Raw genomic sequence first — 22900 nt, 5'->3', positions numbered from 1 at the left:
ATTCCTACAAAATACACTTTTGTTATTTGTTATACGAATTGTAATGATTTAATTACTTGTTTCATAGGCCTGTCCACATCTTGGTCTCAGCAGACAAGGTCTCAACATGGCAGAATCTCAACACATGAAGATCAGAAGCCCTCTGAGGTAAGGTATGGTTTGTAGTAGGTCTGTTACAGTGGACAGGGGAAATATAAAGGAAGGACTTCTCCTCCTTCCTGCTGGATCAGTGTGTGGCTGTGGCTTTAAGGACTGCATCAAAAGCTGAATCTGTGAGCCTGGCTGACCATATGGGGGCCTTACAACTTTCCCCTGACAGCAGATGATGGGGAGATAAAAATCGGGCAGTTGGATTTCAACATGCCAGTGCCGTTACTTCTCACAGAGGTGTCTGGCAGCGGCTTAGTCCATATAGAAATGTATGCTTAACCTGCCAAGCCAAGTGTGCATGTATATGGGGGTGGGGAGGAAGAACTGTTGGCTGAAGGGGCATTAGGCCAACAGCCATCTAATATGTATGGCCAACCTTAGCGGTACTGAGTTCATTCTAAGAACATGTTGCATTATGCTACAGCACTAATCAGACTTTCTGGCTGGTTCTTTTGAATTCGCTGAACCTGATACTATAGTCTCTATAGCAGACTGAAATCCTTATCCACTTGGTTTTGCTTTATTAGTTTCTTTAACTTATTTTTACTTCAGTTTTAAATGAAAAAATCTGAAAATCACTGATCGAATATTGCGTTCCCCTGTAAGAAGTACCCTAAACTTTTTTCTACTTGGTGACGGGAAATTATAATTCCACTGACGTGGTATCTTTTGTATAGTGACTTTACAATACCATTTTCTGATGGACGTGACCACTATGTCTCATATCCGATACACCTTTTAAAGGGGTATTCTGGTTCTTAGATATTATCCCCTATCCAGAGCATGGGGATTACTAGTAAATCAGTGGGTGTCACTGATCACAAGGACATGGTACCCCTCGCAGCTCCCTGAAATGAACGCCAGCATGGGCGCTGCTGCTCTATTCATTTCTACGAGATTTCTGGGGACAGCACCCAGCTATTTCCAGAACTCCCATAGAGATGAGTGGACTCAACCTGCTGCTGTCGTTCATTTCAGGGAGCTCTGAGGGTACGATGTCCCTGTGGTCTTGCTCAGTAGTGGTCCCAGCAGTAGGACCCCCACTGATTTACCTGGTATCCCCTATCCTGTGGTTATCTGTATGCAACTTATCCTACTGTCATTATCTTTTTCATATGTATAAACTATGGAGAGTTGATTGACATCAGAGATTTTTGTGCTTTTGTCAATGTGATTTCTCTTATTTTGTGTACATTGTTATCTTTCTAGTTTCTCCTTTTACTTTCACTATATTTTCTCCAGTGTCTAACAGTACGGCTGACTGGATTAATCCCATGCAGCTATTATTTGGCCCGGTGGGATAGGGCTTTTTACAGTTAATATCCACCCTGGTGATCATCTTGGTCCTGCCAGCATTTGTAATGGAATGCATTAAAATGTTAATCGCTCCATGCTGTCATGCAGGTGTTCCGAACAGACCTGATCACGGCCATGAAACTGCACGACACCTACCAGCTGAACCCAGAGGACTATTATGTGCTGGCTGATCCGTGGCGGCAGGATTGGGAGAAGGGGGTGCAAGTGCCTGTGAACCCAGAGTTTGTCCCAGAGCCTGTTGCCAGGTGAGAAAATGGAACTTGTTTTGTAGAAGCGAGCACAGCGGCAGATTATACACCCAGGAAATCGCCATATGCTGCAGCCATTTATTGTGCATGGTGAAGCAGAAAGACATAAATCCTGTTGCTCGTTGATCCCGTATAAATGCTGGCTGGAGCTGCCGTAATTGTGAGGCCCATGTATTTTCTGGCCTTGTCTGTAGCACAAATGTAATGTCACGTGTTGACTATTGGATACACTGTTCCAGCTGTAATGCAGCAGGCCTGGAATTACAGGATTGATGTATACAAGTCACTAGTTAAATATTTTATTAGAAATTTTGAAGTACACGGGAGGAAGCCTTACTGGAAATGACGGCTTCATTGTGCAGCTTGTAAAGTCTGGGCCCAAGATCCCGGATGCTATATAATGCCTCTAGTAATGAATCTTGAAATGATCTTTTCTCCCTTCAGCACCAAATTTACAACTTGATGCACAAAGACGGGGTCTCGACTTGCAGATAAGGTCTTAGCCATGGCTATCATTCTGAAATAATACTTCTCTGACTCTTGGATTACCCACTGCAAAGCTGAATTAACCACTCGGAGCCCCTCCATCATTTGGTTTTACATTATTCTAGATGCAATTAGAGGGGAAACTTGCATTGAAATGCCGGATCCGTCTTTCCGGTGTCATCCGAAAAAAAAAACGGATCTGGCATTCCGGTATTTTGAATACAAATATATTCCTATGGAAAAAAATGCTGGATCTAGACTTTACTCGCCTATCGGTGACTACATTTTTGGACATCCGGCTGACCCAAATTGGCCGTTTTGGCCAATGAAAATCGAATGAGTATGGCCAACTTTAGTCTACAGCAGACAGTTCAAGTCCTGTCTCTGTTACATTGAATTTTCACTTATTACGGTTACATGAGTGTTTGTTTGTTGTTTTTTTTTTTTTGTTTTTTTATTCTTCAAAATGGGTATTTAGAACTATGGTGATAAATTTCTTAATATTGTAATTGTGGGAATATTTTTGATATTGCCTAACCCTATATGTGCCCACATTGCTGAGAATGATGTTTAATATATGCAAATGAACCTCTAGGAGCAATGGGGCATTACCTTTGCACCTAGGGGCTCAGCTCTTTCTACAACTGCTGTGCCCTCTGCACTTTGATTGACAGGGCCAGGTGTGAGGATGTTTTCACTGTCTGGTCCAATGAATCGGTGCAGAGAGAGCAAAGCCTGTAGGTGTAATGGTAACACCCCCGTTCCTCCTAGAATCTTATTTGCATATATTTAAAAGACATAATTTTTCTCAACAATGGGGACACCTGTGAACATGGGGCCAACACAGAATCCTTCAGATGCCAAGTGCACATGTAACAGGTCAGCCAGTGTCCTAGATACAGATCTGCTGACAGATGCCCTTTAAGACTGGGTAAATTGTGACGTCTAGGCCCAGGCTCTTGAGGCATGCTGTACGTTGGATTCCTGTGCGTGTCTGACCAGTATGCTGTGATATTTCTCTAGATGAATAGAATTGTGCAGCGTGTTGTGATTGAGTGAGCTCATCATGTCATTATTTTTAGTCGGTCGCCTTATTGAATGAAGCGTGCGTTTTGTTCAAGCTTGCCTCCAACATCGTCCTAGTCATCTTAGACAAATTAGCCCCCAGTTGATACTTCCCAGCTGCGCCTGAAAGGTGGGAATTGACGTCTAATTTCTAATCTAGGTTCAGCGTTGGATGCACTTTGAGAGACTGCAAACTGTGAAGTGATGACTTGTAACAGCGGTTTGCAGGCATGCGTGGGAAGGCAAATCAGTGTGCTTGCCTGTGTATTATTTCCCATTCAGATTTGTTTAGAGGGCTCCTGTGGAGATACGGCAGCTGTTTACCTGCATAGAATTACTAAGGATTTTCTTTCTTTCTGACATAAGACAGGATGACTTTTTGACTTTACATACAGATTAGGTTACTTGATATGATACCTGCAGATGGTAACTTGGGTAAGGCTGTGAAATACCTCCCGTTGCCAATGATTCTTGGCATGCTTTTATATTTGCCGCTCCTGTGTAATGCTGGGAGTAGTACTACTTTTAGGCTTCATGCACATGGCCGTGTCTGTATTTCAGTCTGAAAACAAAGGATCCGCAAAATACAGACACCTACCCCATGCACTGCATGTTTACACCCGTCAATATAAAGAATTGTTTTCTCCCTCCATACAGACCAGAATAGGACGTGTCCTATAAGTTGTGGAATAGCCCAAAAATACCTAGAAATGAATGAATGGTGTTTGAGGGGTTTTGTGATTTTTGGTGGCTTGCATTTTTTGCAACATTTTTTAAATTCCAGCTCCAGATGTTGCATGGAAAACATTGGGAAATATTAAACACAGGACAAACAAGCTTTTTTTTTTTTTTTTAGTGGTCCCTTTTTTTTTTTTTGAGCGTTTTTGGGTAAATTATGTTTCTGTGAAATCCCAGCATGCCCTGGGTGCAATGTTTTTTTTCCCATAGACTTCACTATAGAGGAGAAAAACGTTGTGTTACTCAAAAATGACACCCCTAAAATGCTTGTAAAAAATGTCAGCATTCCCTGGCCCAAAAAATGGTAGGTATGTGGCAGCACCCTTAGCGCCCTTCCCACACATATTTGCACTGGTTTTATTTTACAACTAAAGAAAACGCAAGAATAGCCAAGTTATTTTAATTTTTTCATTTGTTTGTTTTTTGCCAGCTTTTTTTTTTTTTCTCTTCATGGTGGAGCATGAAAGGCCTATAAGTCTCCTCAAGCCAATTAAGGCCCTCTCCCCAAGGAGAGATGGTATCCCCCCAAATATTTGAAAAACCAAAAATACTAACTCAATTTCAGGAGAAATTTTAACTTAAAGGGGTTGGCCAGGTGTTTAATGTTGAGGACCCATCCTCAGGATAGGTTATCAATATCAGATCAGCAGGGATCCAACACCCAGCACCCCCGCTGATCAGCAGGTTGTGGTGTTCTAGTGAGTGCCATGCAGCTTATAAGCACAGCTCCGTCCTTTGGATAGTGGCTGTGCTTGGTATTACAGTTCAGCCCCATTCACCTGAACCATTCAGACCACTTGACTGATTTACACAGGCCTGCATCGCTCACCGGAGTGTCCTGGTCTCTGCAAACAGCTCATTGGCGTGGGGGTAGGGTTTGAGGGTCAGACCCCCACCAATCGGATATTGATGACATAAAGGGTTGTTTACTTTTCGGAATTTTTTAAACAGCACCGTACAGCATGTTATACCTGTTTAAAAACTCATACTCCCCTGCTCTCTGCCTCTCTGTTTAGGCTCCCTTGCTCGATTCAGCAACACTGGCCTCAGTGGTGGCGTATCCCCGAGCAGCGCATGACCCAGCAATGACGTGCTGCCGAGGGCATTTCATTCAAGACCAGTCATTTACTACAGTAGCCAGCTCTGTCCACCACACAGTGGATGGTTGTGTAGTTCTGGCACTGAAGCGATTTCATAATATCTGATATATAATTCCCCCCCCCCCCATAACTTCCTCAAGATAGGCCATCACCATGAACGTTCTGGACAACTCCTCTAAGTGCCCTCCAAATGTATCTCGGGGCTAGGAAGCCGTCGTCGTTAATGGTTTCTTCCTTCATAGGTTGAGTTTTACCTGCTCTGTTCTCTTCTAACAGGGCCCTTTTACAGTATAGGTTAAAAAATTACTTAACTTCCGGTCTGCTGTAGCACTGACCCGCCATATTAATGAGGTGTCCGCTGGCTGCAGTGGTTACGTCTTAGCCTTACTGATATCATTACTGCAGCATTGCCAACTGACAGGCTGTTTGTTTTAAAAGCCTGAAAAACGCCCCATTAGGCTCAGAGCTAGGTGTCATATTGTATAAAGGAGGGTTCACTTTAACAGTACGTATGTATCAGTTATTCTGTAAAAGCGCTATATGGTGTAGCCAGTAAACCTACTGTATTTGTGGATGTGATGTTAATAGAAATGGTCAGAAATACTCAATGAAGTCAGGATTAATTTCTTTCTTTTTAATGTTTTAGGGCTATTGCCGAGAAAGAAAAGGTGGTCACATACACTAGACCTCGAAAGTACATCCATTCGTCAGGGTCCGATCCTCCTGAGCTGGGATACGTTGATATCCACACTTTAGCAGATGGTGTGTGTCGCTATGACCTTAATGAGATGGATGTTGCTTGGCTGGAGATGATTAATGAAGAATTCAAAGACATGGGTAAATAATTCTAGCTTCTTTTCTAAGCTAAGGTCCATTGAAATCAACAGCTGTCTAAGAAATCTATGTGCAGTGTCAAAGGGGTTTGGTGCTCTATTTTAATGTAAGATATCCTCAGTGTGGTCCGAGATCATATACTTAACCTATGGGATCTTCACCCGTATCTTTACGACCTTTAGATTTCTCCTTTTTAAATCTGCTTTAAACATTTTGGCAGTTTTTTTCCTGATTTATTATTTAGTGTGTTTATATATAATTTCTTTCTCTTATTGTCTTGTCTTTCCTTTTTTAAAACAGCTTTGTCCTCTATTTTGTATAACCTCTTTTTAAGGAGTTCCCCTGGGCTTTGAGTAAATTATAGCTTCCAGACAACCTGTGGAAAGAAGATGGTTACACCTTTACTTACCAATCTGTCACACCACGGATTCTGCAGTCTGGGCTGTCTCCTGTGGCTGTCTTCCTCTGATGTCTCGACCAGATCTGCTCCTTTTTATTCTTGTTTAGCTGCATGTACATTATGCGGATGAACAGGAAGACTCCGAAGCAGATCCGGTGAAGACATAAGCAGAAGAGTCTTCCGCCAGTCAGGCAGTCACATAAGAACAGCCCAGACTTTGAAATCGGTGGCACAACGGAATGGTAACTACTGGTGGAACGATCTTCCTTTTCTGTCAAAGCCCCTGAGTACCCCTTAAATTGTGTTAGATATCTGTAACGCCTTCAAAATGATGTTAAATTAGGACTATTATCATGACTATTTATAAATGTAAAAAAACAAAACTAAACTGAGCTACAGAGGTCTCCTAATGTGAAGCAAGGCACCAGAAACACAGAAGACACAGCACTCTGTCATTGTACGTCAGATGCTACTGAGGTCATTGACCAGAAGCACTACATGCAGGGCCGTTCCTCTCGTCAAGTTTGTTGGAATGACAGTCTTTTTCGAATCACTTTATGGTGCCTTATGAGCGCTGATTATTGTGTTCTTGAATTGTAGGTATGCCACAACTGGATGAATACATCATGGAGCGCATGATGGAGGAGTTTGAACAGAGATGCTATGATAATATGAACCATGCCATTGAGACAGAGGAAGGCCTCGGAATAGAATATGATGAGGATGTTGTATGCGATGTTTGCCAGTCCCCAGATGGAGAGGATGGCAATGAAATGGTCTTCTGTGATAAATGTAACATCTGTGTTCATCAGGTAGGCACATCACTTGATGAGCAGCAATAATGGTATGGGGTCAAATAGCCTGGTGCTGAATCTTGGAAGGTGGAACGTGCCTTCATATGTTGCCTGTTACTTGGGGGTAGCAATTTGCAGCAGACAGATGTTGCCACCGCCCTTGTCTGAACATAATGGGGGCAACAGTCTTTAGGGCTGTATTACATTAAATGATGGAGCAGAGGATTGTCAAGTGTTCCTTCCCAGCAATCGCCGGCTCGTTAATGGAGGAGACCTCTAGTACATGCAGCAATCTCCTCCACAGTATATGGAAGGAGTGATCGTTAGGCCATCGCTCATCCTCATACTGACTAGTTGTTTGCCGGCAGCAGATTGTGATTACACAACACGATCTGCCGCCGGCAAGCAATGATTTTTAAGCATGCTTAAAAATCTAAATTGCCCGATGAAAGAGCGTTTGCTCCTTCATCAGGCAATCGGCAGAACTTTTAGGGCTGCATTACACAGCTAGATCATCAATAACAAGCATTCCCGCAAAAGCAGATGGATATGGGACGACCCCATATACAATAGTTAGCTTGGGCAGTGCCGTGACGGGCCATATCAGCGGTTGTAAGCCCTAGGACCCTTTTTTCTAATCCAAGTAGGCAACTTGTAGGGTTCCTCTGGGTCTTACAGGATTTTATTTGGTTTCCTATGAGATCACCCCTAGAATGTTTCTGAGGTGGGAAGATTAGGCTTTGAGCCCTCAAGGGGACAGGGGCTGGTACAGCACTGTGGAATATGTTGGTGCTTAAAAAGCAATGTGAATATCTGTCTAGATGATATATGGAGATGGGAAAAGGGGTTTCTTCTGCTAGACTTCTGGAGGATTGTGTAATTCAGGAGTGTGCAGAAATATTTGAAGGCAGGAAGAAAATAGCCCAATGGAAAAATTGTGTTTGTCCATTTTTTTATGTTTTAGGTCTGTTGTGTTCACCTAGTAATAGACTATAATCCAATTGATCTATGTTAATCATGATGAACATGGTCTGCTGCTGAATATCTGAAATATTGTTTACTGTGTTTATCCCATTAAGTGCCGTTAATGGATGTAATGGTGACAAATATACATAGGGTAAAGTTCTAACGGAACGGGTTTGCTTTCTTAGCATTAAAATATGTTTCACATGGAGGCTTGCATTATAAATATTCACTTCATACAGGTGATGACAAGCCTGCCCATTACATGTTGCATGCATGATATATTATACTTCATGAAGACGCTGGATGGTGTCCTTCGATCGCTCCCCTGGTTACTGCTTATGTCTGCAATGTGATGACATAATTAACTGCTGTTAAGATAAGGATGGAGCTTAGCTGGGATCGAGTAATGAATTTCTTCTTTTAAGAATTGAGATTTCTTGTGCTGCAGTAAACACGTGTTCCTTTGATATATAGTCTTAACCAATTTTCGCTGTTCTATGGTTATTGTATGCGCAGAGGGGTAATGATCTGTCTTTCCACATTATTTCAGGCCTGTTATGGCATATTGAAAGTGCCAGAAGGAAGTTGGCTGTGCCGGACCTGTGCCTTGGGGGTACAGCCAAAATGCTTATTGTGCCCTAAGAAAGAAGGTGCCATGAAGCCCACACGGAGCGGCACTAAGTGGGTCCATGTCAGCTGTGCTCTGTGGATCCCTGAGGTAAAATTCTCAGCATTGTAGCTTCCATAATTAGCCCGGAAATGTAAAGGTGTTTTTCGAGATAGTTTTACTGATGATGGGGGACTGACACCCAGGACCCCTGCAGATCAGATGTTTGAGAAGGTGCCATGGCCTTCTCACAGCTTTCCGTAGGTCATATGACAACAAGTTCATTGGTTACATGGCCTAGGCCCAGGTCAGCCCCCTTGAAGTGAATAGGGCTGAGCTGCGATACCAAGCACAGCCACTATCAAATGGACGGCACTGTGCTTGGAGAGCAGAGAGAAGGCCGCGGTGCTAATATGTGTGCTGGTGTCTTCTAAAACAGCTAATCAGCGTTATCTAGACAAAGTGTACTAGCCAACCATGCTAATAGAACACCCTTTTGGCATGTTCGGGTATGGGTCCGTTAAAAATGAATACATACATACCAGGAGCCTTTCTTATTTTATAATTTGTATGTAGGGGATGATGAAGATGATGTGAACCAAAACTTTTTTGTTTTTCTTACCTGTTCAACTGCCCTCCGTTTTCTCCCTTGCAGCCCATATAGGGAATCCATTTGAAATGACTGATATTGAGTTTTAATTTGTACATATTTGTGTCTTATACTAGGTGAGCATTGGGAGTCCAGAGAAGATGGAGCCCATTACAAAGGTATCTCACATACCTAGCAGTCGCTGGGCTCTCATCTGCAACTTGTGCAATGAGAAGTTTGGGGCCTGTATACAGGTGAGGTTTGTAGGAACGCAACAACTATGTTAATTAAAGTGGGAATATCATTCAAATGTATTATCTGTAATGGCAGCAGACCCCACCAGTGCTGAAATCTGAAGTATCTGTGGCACTCTATAGACTGCCTGTGTGGAAGTTTTACCTGCATATTGATGGCCCATCCTTTAAGGGGTTGTCTCACTGTATAATGTTTTTAATATCATTAATATTAGGAGAGATGACCCCAAATGAAAAAGGATGGCACACTTACTGCATTACCTGGCACAAGTGTCTAACTACTATATATCAAAATTGAACAGCTCACCCGTCTATTCGTTCAATGATGACAGCCCAGCATAAGTATAGGTCTAGCACTCTGAACGTTAAAAGCTAAAAATGTCATTATACAGTAAACCTGACACGTTTGAGGCTCCTAGTGGCCCTTGCTCATAGCTATGAGTAAAGGTCTCTAGGAGCCTGAAATGTGTCAGTGTTACTGTAGATTGACAGCATGTTATATGATATAAAATAAATTCACGCCTTTCATTTTCAAGTTGCCAACAATATCTGTGCGTGTGTGGAGGTTGGAATAGGTAACCGATGTAATATCCCAGGAAACCCCTGTCCAATTGTTTGCACAGACACATAGCTTTGGTTCACCTGATTAAAATGCAGTTTTTCTTTTGTTAGGGTACTTTCACACTAGCGGCAGGACGGATCCGACAGGCTGTTTACCCTGTCGAATCCATCCTGCTGCTATTTCGCCATGCCGCCGCTCCGTCCCTATTAAGTATAATGGGGGCGGAGCTCCGGTGCAGCAGTGCGCAGTGAGGCCGCCAGACTAAAAAGTCAGACATGCAGTAGTTTTAGTCCGGCGGCCTTTCTCCGTGCCCTGCTGTGCTGCACCGGAGCTCAGCCCCCGTCCCCATTATAGTCAATTGGGACGGAGTGGCGGTCTGATGGCACGGCGAAATAGCAGGACGGATCAGACAGGGTGAACAGCCTGTCGGATCCTTCCTGCCGCTAGTGTGAAAATAGCCTTAATATGAGGCTCTGTTCTCAAGTTATGACACTTTTTTTTTTTTTTTTCTCTTGCACCCAAGCTCCACTCATTTCTTTGCCCATCTCTGGCTGGAATGGGCTGTTCACAGAAGGGAGCAGAGTTTCGGCGCAGGGAGAGTGATTACAGCCTGTATACTAGCAGAAGTAATGATTCATTATCCGTTTCAGAATTGTGCTCTTAACTCACAAAAACGGATTCCATATTTGTAGCTGTTACTGTGACGCATAACAGGCACCAGCATGCAACGCAGACTTCCTTTATTACTACTTACTGTGTCTTCCATTACTTGTGAACATGACAGCGCAGTCGTTCAGTATAGCATTACACTTGGAAGTAATTATTACATGCTGCTATTACTAGTCCACTTGTTTCTTGGCTCCACTACATCAGCCCTGCTACATATAAATCTGGGTTTCCTTTTCAGAGGGATCTTGCAGTTGTATATTGTATTCCTCCTGTTCCTTTTTAGATAGAGACACCATAGATATAAAATTATTTCTCGTTTCTTGCTGATACCATGTTACTCCTGACCACAGGCAGCAAAACCAATAGCGTATAATACTGGATCTGATAAATGATTTGTACTCTCCATAGTGAAACAATCCTGGAGCATCTTTTCTTATAACCCTGCGCTGTACTACTTCTGTTAGGCTTCACTCACATCTGCGTTAGGCACCTCTGTTACAGATTCTGTCCAAAATTGCATAAAATAGCATAGCCTGCTGCACTACATAGCATGCAGTTATATCTTGTCCAGTAAACATGACAGACTCAATCATGTGAACCAGATGGCGCCCATTACAGTCAGTGAGTTTCGGATAAGCACCATTGGTGTCTTTTATGTGACCGATCCATTTTTGATCCTTTTTGTTATTGAACAGAAGAACAAAGGGGTGCATTTATTTGGACCAGCGTTTTAGACGCCGGTCTTAATAACCCCGATCCACCGAAGTTATGAAGAGACGCCAACCTGTCCATAACTTCAGCGCATCTACCGCTGCTTCTAAATGTAAGATGCCTTCCTTGCTGTCTTACATTTGGACCATTTTCTACCCCTAAAACGGGCGTAGAAAATGGTAAATGAGACCGACCTGAGGGCCGTTCTCCGCCCACTTTTTTAGACCTGCCATGAGCGGGGAGAAGTCGCAGATTGCGGCGCAAATGACATTTGCTCTGCAATCTGTGCCAAAAATATGCCTAATTTAGTCATATTTCTGTTTAATAAATGGCCCCCCAGAATCCTTGACACAGATGTGACATAAGCAATTTTCTGTCTGAAAATCTGTGCTTAAATTGCCAATTATTACCTCTCCCAATCAGTGTTGCCCATGTCACACAATGTGAACGCACCCTATTGACAAATTGATTAGTAACGCCCGCTTTTTAATATATGCATACGTTTCCAGGAGTAAAAAGCCTTCTTATACATCTTTGTTGGACACTCCATTCTTGTGTTGCTTCATAGGGCCAGAAAAATAGAATGCAGACAGCTGACATGTTCATTTTCAACACTTTATGTGCAGAGAGTGCATGGAAACAAGGGCAAGTGGCCACACACAGATTTAGCCCTTAAAGGGAACCTGTCATGTGGATATTTGTATATAACTAATTAGATTATAATCAATCATTAACTACTAAAAAGTACCTTAGATGTATTCACTTACTGGTGTGACAGATAGTTACCTCCTAATATACACACAAAGATGCCGCATGCTAATGAGCTGATTTGAGTCCAGCGTGATGTCATGGAGTCCAGCGTTTATTTAATTCAGAGCGATAGCCACTCTCCTGCCCACCTGCTGCTGATTCATATGGAAAAAAACTGTCAATCAGCAGCAGGTAGGCGGGGAGAGTCAGGAGCTCATGAATATTCATGACTCATCATTATCAGCTGGAGCTTTTCAATACAAGATGTTGGCAGATTGACTTGGTCAATTAAAGAAAGTGACCCAGCATTTTGCTAAGCGAATCAGTCACTTATTTCTGTTGCCATTAGTTAGGACACCATAAAACTGGTGACTGGTTCCCTTTAAGTGGAGCTAAATCTGCATGTGAATCCATGGTATGTACAACTGCAAACCCACAGAAGAAGTGGGTCACAACCTATGAAAGATTCTATAGCGCAGGGATACCCAACTTGCTGCCCTCTAGCTGTTGCAAAACTACAACTCACAGCATGCCTGGAAAGCCAAGAGCTATTAGGGCATGCTGGGAGTTGTAGTTTTGCAACAGCTGGAGGGCCACAGATTGAGCATCCCTGCTATAGCATGTTATTATTCTCCTGTATACTACTATAGTATAAGACCTGTATACCTCATTTATAGGTATTGACTTTAAAAGTGTTATCCTACAAATAAAAATATGTATCTGGAGTAATGTACACCATTATTTTAACCTCTTTAGGACACATGACATACCGGTACGGCATGGGCGGTGATCGGAACCCGGTGCCTGCTCAAATCATCGAGCAGGCACCTTGGCTAAATGTGTGTGTGGGGGGGGGGGTCCCTTAACACCCCACCCCCCCCCCTTTTGGCTTTTACCTGTGGTTGCGGCGGTGATCGGGCGTGCCAACGGGCCCCTATGCGGCTGTAGGGGGGATCCGATGGCATGGAAGGCAGCGCGATGCCTTCCTGAGGCATCGCGCTGCCTTCCTGTGACGAGCCTGTGAGATCCAGCCCCCTGGATCTCACAGGCTGGAAGCTGTATGAGTAATACACACAGTATTACTCATACAGCCAATGCATTCCAATACAGAAGTATTGAAATGCATTGTAAAGGGATTAGACCCCCAAAAGTTGAAGTCTTAAAGTGGGACAAAAAATAAAGTGAAAGAAAAAGTTGAAAAAATAAAGTCCCCCCCCAAAAAATTAAGTTTCAACAAAAAATAAACAAAAATATAATTTTCCCCAAATAACGTAAAAAAAAAAATGGGGGGGGGGGGGGGTGTGTGTGTGTGTGTGTGTGTGTGTGTGTGTGTGTGTGTGTGTGTGTGTGTAAAAAAGTAGACCTATATTTATAGAGCCGAACATGGCGATACCTAATATCACATGACCTAACCCCTCAGATGAACACAATAAAAAATAAAAACTGCTAAAAAAAACATTTTTTTTTGTCACCTTACATCACAAAAAGTACAACAGCAAGCGATTGAATAGGCGTTTGCCCACCAAAATAGTACCAATCAAACCGTCACCTCATCCTGCAAAAAATTAGCCCCTACATGAGATAATCGCCCAAAAACTGAAAAAACTATGGCTCTCAGACTATGGAGACACTAAAACATGATTTATTTATTTTTTTCTTTCAAAAATGATATTATTGTGTAAAACTTACATAAATAAAAAAAAGTATACATATTAGGTATCGCCGCGTCTGTATCGACCGGCTCTATAAAAATATCACATGACCTAACTACTCGGATGAACACCGTAAAAAATTTAAAATAAAAACTGTGCTAAATAAACCATTTTTTGTCACCTTACATCACAAAAAGTGTAATAGCAAGCGATCAAAAAGTCACACGCACCCCAAAATAGTGCCAATCAAACTGTCATCTCATCCCGCAAAAATCATACCCTACCCAAGATAATTGCCCAAAAACTGAAAAAAATTATGGCTCTCAGACTATGGAAACACTAAAACATGATTTTTATATATTTTTTGTTTCAAAAAAGAAATCATTGTGTAAAACTTACATAAAAAAAGTATACAAATTAGGTATCGCCGCGTCTGTGACAACCTGGTCTATAAAAATACCACATGATCTAACCTGTCAGATGAATGTTGTAAATAAAAAATAAAAACGGTGCCAAAACAGCTATTTCTTGTTACCTTGCCTCACAAAAAGTGTAATATAGAGCAACCAAAAATCATATGTACCCTAAACCAGTACCAACAAAACTTCCACCCTATCCCGTAGTTTCAAAAAAATGGGGTCACTTTTTAGGAGTTTCTACTCTAGGGGTGCATCAGGGGGGCTTCAAATGGGACATGGTGTCAAAAAAAAACAGTCCAGCAAAATCTGCCTTCCAAAAACCGTATGGCATTCCTTTCCTTCTGTGTCCTGCCGTGTGCCCGTACAGTACCGTAGTTTACGACCACATATGGGGTGTTTCTGTAAACTACAGAATCAGGGCCATAAATATTGAGTTTTGTTTGGCTGTTAACACTTGCTTTGTAACTGGAAACAAATATTAAAATGGAAAATGTAAATTAATAACTATTTTTGGAGGTATTACTATGTATTATAGAAGTAGAGAAATTGAAACTTGGAAATTTGCAATTTTTTACACATTTTTGGTAAATTTAGTATTTTTTTTATAAATAAAAAGGATTTTTTTTTTACTTCATTTTACCAGTGTCATGAAGTACAATATGTGATGAAAAAACAATCTCAGAATGGCCTGGATAAGTCAAAGCGTTTTAAAGTTATCACCACTTTAAGTGACACTGGTCAGATTTGCAAAAAATGGCCTGGTCCTAAGGTGAAATAAAGCTGTGTCCTCAAGGGGTTAACTATATCAATGCAAAAAAATATTGCTCTGCAATGTAAATTTCACTCTCTTTTAGCTTCTTTACTCATACCTCTGCAACTCTGGGCTCTTCACTTTCTGTGAGTGGGCAGCAGCTCATCCCATGGGAGCATGAAGCTTCATCTCTGTCAGTTCTTGTTAACCCCTTGCTCCCCTGCATAGAAAATAGTTCCTCAGCGATTCCAGTAATAAATAATTGAACTATGGAATGTAATTCTCCTTCCATAATTTCCTTCTCCAGTGTCTAGAGAGAGATAGCGATATAGCTATATATATGAGCTGAGAGATCACTACACTAGCACTGAGAAGAGGAGAAGGGAGCAGAGAAGCTATTGAGCATGTTGGAATGCAGGAGTAGGTGGACCAGAATTTTGGCCACAGGAGAAACGGCAGGGGGCGCCACCAGAGAGCAAACTGTAATATACATAAAAAACCTAGCAGTATGTTTATTTCATGTACAGTGCAGTTCCAGTCAGTTCTAGTTACATCACTGTATTCTACTTTCTTCTAAAAAGGTTCTGCTTGGGTCAGACTTTTTCCGAAATATTTTTGATGCAGATTGATGCAACATTTCAGACGCACATTAGATAAGTGCTGGATGACTAACGCAATTTACTGGGCATGTAGTTTCAGAATATATATATATATATATATAAGCACACGGGCATAATATAAATTTTATTTTTATGGTTTTACTTGTTTATGTCAAAAGTGTTAAATTTGTCCCCAAACCTGTGGCAGAGAAAAGGGTTAATTGCTGCTTTAAAAATAAAATCATGTTTAATATGCGTTCCAGTCATTATCATATTCCCTGTGGGCATCATAAAAACAGGATGAATTTCATTTCTCAGGGGATGCTGCAAAATCACAGATGTAATTATAGCTTTTTTTTTTTCTTTTTCTTTTTTTATATTCCATAATCCCAGAGGGTAGAAAATGAATGTAAAAGCTGGTGCGTAGACGGCAGAGTGCAGCCAGTGTCTGACGCCCCCCACAGTCCCTGGAACTGCAGTGGGCAGTCATCTAAATGCCACAAGATAATGAATAAAACCTTTCTTTCCGTGGTCTAATTGTTTGCATTGCCCAGGTGATTGCAGTCGTGTGTGCAATGCTGTATTGATCCCCTCCCGACACCACGCAGTCTTCTCTTCATTTTCCAATAACATCTTTTGTAGTTTATGGCGTTGTATTTTCTTGTTTCCTTTATGTTTATTTTTCTGCCGTATTGATTTCCGACTCCAGAACAGCACAGCCTTGGATGATGTAAAGTCGGTTAATAACGGTCTTGTGTGTTTCCCCTTTCATCTGCGTGCTGAATCAACCTGAGCAGCAAAACCCAGAGGAGGGCGAATTGGCTACTTTTCAAAGGAAACGGAGAAATATTCTGTTGTCATTGTGCCTTAGTCTCTGAGGTTAGGAAGCTGTCATGTAGCACAGCCTGGAACATGCACTTTCCCTTAAAGGCACCTTTTTTTTTTTTTTTTTTTTTTTTTTTTATATTTTTTTTTTTGGTCAGATTGTCACACACTTTGCATCACCAGGTTTAGCAGCTTCCGAATAACGTATAGAAGAAACTACCACCACAAGCTTTATGATTTGTGTATGTTACATGTGCGCCTGTCAGCTGAAGACATCTGTTCATATGTGTCCGCATTGCTGAGAAAAATGATGCTTTTACTATATGCAAATGAGCCTCTAGAAGCCTCAACATGGGCGTTACCATTACACCTAGAGGCTCAGCTCTCTCTGCAACTGCTGCGCCCTCTCTATTCTGCTTGACAGGACCAGGCAGCAGAAACATCACACCTGCCTGACCCTGTCAATTAAAGTGGAAAGGGTGCAGCAGTTGCAGAGAGAGCTGAGCCTCTAGGTGTAATAGTAACGCCCCCGTTGCTCCTAGAGCCTCATTTGTATATAGTAAAGCATCATTTTTTTAATCAGTAATGTGGGCACATGAGACCAACACAGATGTCTTCAGCTGCACATGTAACAGGTCAGCCAGTATCATAGGTACAAATACCCTTTAATATCAACTGCACTCTTTCGAGATCTATTCTGTAAATGAGTATATATATTTTTTTAATTAGTTATGCCGACCAGCTTCAAAAAGCATCCTTACCGCCAAGCAACCCTGTTCAACAAGGGAACATCTTCAGATGTTCAGTTATGCACAACACACGTCTGTGACAATAATCCTCTATTTTCCAGGGCTGAATGGATTGACAGATACACTTGTTCTATTCCGCCACTGCTTCCTATTTGTATACTCCTCTGGGACATGAAACTCAATGCTTGGGTTTGTGATGTGCTGTATATGTTGGGAAAGCTGCTGACACATGCTGTAAATGTGTCCATGGGGTTACATTAGACAGATGGTGTTCTTAGGCCGCCTTCTGGCCAGTGTACTGCAAAGAGGGGTATGGATTGGAGTAGTAGACTGCAATTCTTTACAGAGGTATCCAGTCAAAAAGGGAGACTTTTACAGTGGGACCATGTGGGTGCTGGAGCTTAGCGTAACCCAAGTTCTGTTACCCATGTCTGGTACGGAGATTTGTTGGTATCACATTGAATATGATTAACTTTAAAAAAACAAAAGGAAAATGAATCTAAAGTATTCTACACATCCATAATGTAGGTATGGAGGAAGTCCGCGCAGTGAGACTACCGGTGCCAGGCTTCTCTGTATGCTGTTTGCTCCCATGTATTCAGTTACCAGTTTACCGATACATCTGGAGCTATGTACTGTATACAGTATAGAAGCCTTAAATATTGGTTTGCCTCAGCAATGTACCGCTGGCACCATGTGTATGCCCTACATGTATTCAATAATCGCTGCTCTGCAAGACCTCATAGCTTTACCTTTATGCCTAAGGCATTTTCACTAATATAACAGCATTGCTCCTCAGAAGTTTGTGAGATATTCCATGCATACTTGTGTGTAATATTTGTGGGTATGTATTCAATGTCCTGGAAAAGCACTTCTATTCTGCTAAAAAACAGCTCCCAAGTGCCTGGCGGGGGCAGAATAGAAGTGCTTTGCCAGGACATGCTTGCATGCTTTATTTTGTGCGTTTTTCACTCAACGCAGGCCCCATAGAAGTAAATGGGGCTGCATGAAAATCGCAAGCATCCGCAAGCAAGTGCGGATGCGGTGCGATTTTCACGCATGGTTGCTAGGAGACTATCGGGATGGGGACCCGATCATTATTATTTTCCCTTATAACATGGTTATAAGGGAAAATAATAGCATTCTTAATACAGAATGCTTAGTACAATAGGGCTGGAGGGGTTAAAAAATATAAATATATAATTTAACTCGCCTTAATCCACTTGTTCGCGCAGCCCGGCTTCTCTTCTGTCTTCTTCTTTGCTGTGCAGTAGGAAAAGGACCTGTGGTGATGTCACTGCGCTCATCACATGGTCCATCACCATGTTATAAGGGAAAATAATACAATCTACACAACACCTAACTCAAACCTGAACTTCTGTGAAGAAGTCCGGGTTTGGGTAACAAACATGCCGATTTTTCTCACGTGTGTACAAAATGCATTACAATGTTTTGCACTCGCACGGAAAAATCGTGCATGTTCCCGCAACACACCCGCATCTTTTCCCGCAACGCCCGTGTGAAAGAGGCCTTAGACTCCTCCTGCCATTCATCAGCGCTGGGCGCTCTATAAACAGCAAATACAGCACACTGAATGCAGGCAGGCTATTATAGCTAAATGGTAAAGTACATGGAAGATGCACTATATTGGTATTAAAGTTAAATTGCCGTGTTGGCACTTTGCGATAAATAAGTGGGTTTTGGGTTGCAGTTTGGGCACTCAGTCTCTAAAGGGTTTGCCATCACTGGCCTAGGGCTCCCCTTCCTCCCCTGATGTCATAGTGAATAATCTCAGAATCTTGCGCAGGCGCTGCGCTTGTAGAGATTGCCAGAAGCAAGATTTTGAGGTACTGTACTTCGCCATGACATCAGGTAAGACAGGAGGAAGCCTTCGGAGGCTAAGGGAGGAGCAGATGGGTGAACTGGGCACTTAGTGAAAATGGTGTGACAGACTCAAATGCTGAGGATCTGATGAAGATTTAGATACGGATTTCTACTGAAAACCACAACAACACTTGGCCAGCTTTCTCCTGAGATTTCTACCTACTTCCTCCGGGTTGTTCACTGACTCCACATGGAAAAGTGAGATTTTGGATCAGTTGACATTGTTACAATGCAGTGGACCAAACCTGGCAGCAAATGCTGCGGAGCGGCTCCCCCTAGAGGTGCTTGGTTGCATTATTGTTGGCTGCAGTGTGGTCTTCCACCCAATATTAGAATAACCTACTGTTAAAGTTTGATGTGCAGACAGTTTTTCTGTCTTAAAATATTTATTAAAATACATCATGAAAATGGTAGCCATAACTTCATATTTATCATAACGGTATCATTCAGGTCTCCTGCTTCTTCATCACATTGACTTAGTCTGTAGAAATCTCTAATGCCTTGTTCTTTTTGCTTTCAGTGCTCTATTAAAAATTGTCGAACTGCTTTTCATGTCACGTGCGCGTTTGATCGTGGCCTGGAGATGAAGACAATCCTGACAGAAGAAGACGAAGTGAAATTTAAATCTTATTGCCCAAAGCATAGCGGAAGCAAAAAAACAGAGGATGGCAAAATCATTGAAAACACCAGTGATTTCTTTGGAGCAGCCAAGGCTTCTTCAGATTGTTTGGATAATTTACAAGGTCTTGTTGCCTGCCAACAGGAGGCCAAGCATGGGAGCCAGCGTAAACTGAAACTCCAGCAGCTTGAGGACGACTTCTATACATTTGTCGATGTACAGGATGTGAGTCAGGACATGCAGATCCCATATGATGTCACTGACTTTGTATACCAGTACTGGAAACTGAAGAGGAAAGCCAACCTTAACAAACCACTTATAACTCCTAAGAAGGATGAGGAAGACAACTTGGCCAAACGGGAACAAGACTTTTTGATTCGTCGTTTGCAACTATTTACTCACCTGCGGCAGGATCTAGAAAGGGTGAGATCTTATTTTCTTCTACTTAAAGGGTTTTTCCCATCCAAAAATTGTGGCATATTGCTAGGATATGTCACAAATGTCAGACAGGTACAGCCTCTGGAACCTTCTCCAGTCTTGAGAACAAGGCATCTGAAGTGAAGGAGAGCACACCACGCATACACAGTGTGCTCTCCATTCACTGCTGTGAGACTTAAGAAAAGGTCCCATAGCAAAGGATGGAGAGCAAGCCATGCAAGCATAGCCACCTCTCCTTGCACCACTATAGGACTGCTCGAATTTCAAATTAGCAGAGCCAGTGCTCGGCTATTTTTGGAACTCAAATGGAGGGTGTCCAAGTGTGCACAGCTGCTCTATCTTGATTGGAGCTTGTCCCAGATGCATCTATCTGACATTTTTGGCAACATTCCACAAATGCTTAGATGGGGATACCCCTATAAATGTCATATGATGCAGTGCTCCAGATAAAAAAATAAAAAATAAACAGGAGCCATTACCTCCTAAACTGAAAAATTCAGGAGCCAAATTACATTTTTAGTCACCAAATTGAAAATATACATATAATTATAATAAATAAAAAAAGACTTAGAGAAGATGAGACACAGGTCATAGTAATGAGCCAGCACTACATAAAAGAGAATACAGCACCACATACCTCTTACATCCAGTGACATCTCCTGTCATGTAAGCATTTGACCCAGACCTCCATGACTAATTCTTTCAGCCGCATCTCGTCTCTACAGAGTTTGTTACAGACATGTTAGATTTCAATTTTTCCAGCAACCCCCCCCATCCTGGTGTCCCAACAATGTTATCCTGCTGCCATTCCCAATACTGTGTCCGTGGTGCTCCCCAATGTCCAAGGTACTATACTGCTGAAAAGTGACCCCACTAGAAATAATGTCCCCATAGTGTCTACAGCAAATATAAATGCCACCTAGAGTGCCCCCAGTAATAATAATAAAACCGTAGATTAATTCTCCACACACACACACACACTGCCCTCACATAGTAACTTCCCCCCTCACTGCCCTCAGTTAGTAATTTTCTCCCACACTGCCCCCATATAGTAATTTCCCCTCACATAGTATTTACTCCCCCACTGCCCCCACAGTAGAAATATGCTCCACAGTAGTAATTTCCCCCCCATACTGTCCTCTAGGGCCCCCCTTATGGCTAGTAATGTCTGAGTGTCCCCCTTCCGGCAAGTAATGTCCCCCCAGTGCCCCTTTAATGGTCGGTAATGTGCCTCCCTTACGGCCGGCAATGTGCCCCCCTTATGGCCAGTAATGTTGGCAAAAAAAAAAAAAAAAAAAAGCTAAAATCTTATACTCGCCTGTGTCCTTTCGCTGTCGCTCACTAGCTGCTGGTACGGCCCGCAGATGCGCACACTTCACTGCTGTGAGTCCTGGCACAGGCAAGCGTGATGTCCGCCTGCGCTGGGATTTCATTACCAAATAGACCTCAGGCCTGTAGCGTAGGTGATTGGCGGCGGGGCAAGGAATTATTGGCTCCCATGCCCCGCTGCAATATTCAACTACAGCTCGACAGCCCTGTCGCAAAATGGCGACAAGGCTAAATAGACGTTTGCACTTCAACCTAGTTGGCTATCATAATTTAGCGAGTCTTTTATTACAATCTTTATATTGTTTTGTGTCTATAGATCCAATGCAGAACTTTGCATCTACATGATAAGACTGCAAACAAACCCTCTGTAGTTTGCTTCTGCATTAACAATACTTTCCATCTGTCCCACTTTTTGCTAACTCGTAGGTTATAGATGGAGGAGAGAACGTCCAAGGAATTGCAATACAATGGATTTGTTCATAGTCTGTTTCATTGGAGGCCTAGGAGCTCTAGAAATATAACAGTAGGAAATGTTCGACCACTTGACCTCCCATGTCTTCTGACAGTGGGTGGTGTGGGTCTCGAGTCGGCAGTGACGTCTCTTGATGTTGCTGCTTTAAAGCTCTTTCTGTCCAGCAGAAGCAAGTTGGACGCCCAGCTTTCAGAGATCCTGAGACGATAGAACCATTTATAATCACTTCTGTCCACATAGGGCTCAGTAAGTTATTTAGTGAATAGAAGCAGAGGCTACCTCTATTGGACCTGGCAACCACACTTGAGATCCTCCCTGGTATGGCATAGCTGCTGGGTTTTACAATACCTTTGCCAGTGACCGTCATGACATGGGGTGTTTTCCCCTGTAACTAAGGCTCCTATAGGTAAGAAAATGTCAATGTCCCCCAGAAGTCTTTTATGATCTTTGGGAACATTATGCAACAAAAATACATATAAGCTTAAAACTATTTAAAAAACACACACCATTAACACAACTGCCTTGTTTATTACCCAAGGCTACATAAAAGACTTATAAAAAAAAAAAATAGGGAAGCTATTTTAATGTTTTTATGACATTTTGCAGATTTAATGAATAAAGAACTATACATTTTTAAATTTTTTATTTTTTTTTACATTTTTGCACACTTTAACACTAATTGAACTAAAAAAAAAAGTATTAAACAACCCTACGTAGCATAAAAACATTGTAAAAACAGGGCAGAACTCCTTTGGGAGGGGGAGTACACTTTGGTTATGAATACTCATGTTTGTAAATCCAGCTGCATATTATTTCTGAAAATGCAGGAAACGGCAAAATAAACTTTCAGATGTAAGGATTAATATTTGTTAACAAACATAAGAAAAAAAATAACTTTTTTTTTCCATAAAATAACAGATTAT

At 42.0% G+C, this 22900-nt stretch overlaps 1 protein-coding gene across 7 annotated transcripts in view; it reads left to right on the top strand.

Moving 5' to 3' along the window:
- JADE1 (jade family PHD finger 1) overlaps positions 1-22900 on the top strand; it is a 62869-nt gene that overhangs the window by 34062 nt on the left and 5907 nt on the right. For all 7 annotated transcript variants that reach the window (XM_044304041.1, XM_044304289.1, XM_044303957.1 and 4 more), the window contains 7 exons: positions 68-147; positions 1555-1712; positions 5751-5941; positions 6939-7150; positions 8649-8816; positions 9432-9548; positions 19640-20161. In XM_044304041.1, coding sequence (XP_044159976.1) covers positions 68-147; positions 1555-1712; positions 5751-5941; positions 6939-7150; positions 8649-8816; positions 9432-9548; positions 19640-20161 — 1448 coding nt within the window. The remainder of the gene's footprint in view (positions 1-67; positions 148-1554; positions 1713-5750; positions 5942-6938; positions 7151-8648; positions 8817-9431; positions 9549-19639; positions 20162-22900) is intronic.

The sequence above is a fragment of the Bufo gargarizans genome, chromosome 1, assembly GCF_014858855.1.
Source record: "Bufo gargarizans isolate SCDJY-AF-19 chromosome 1, ASM1485885v1, whole genome shotgun sequence".
Taxonomy (NCBI): domain Eukaryota; kingdom Metazoa; phylum Chordata; class Amphibia; order Anura; family Bufonidae; genus Bufo; species Bufo gargarizans.
This window is presented reverse-complemented; position numbering and strand designations above follow the sequence as displayed.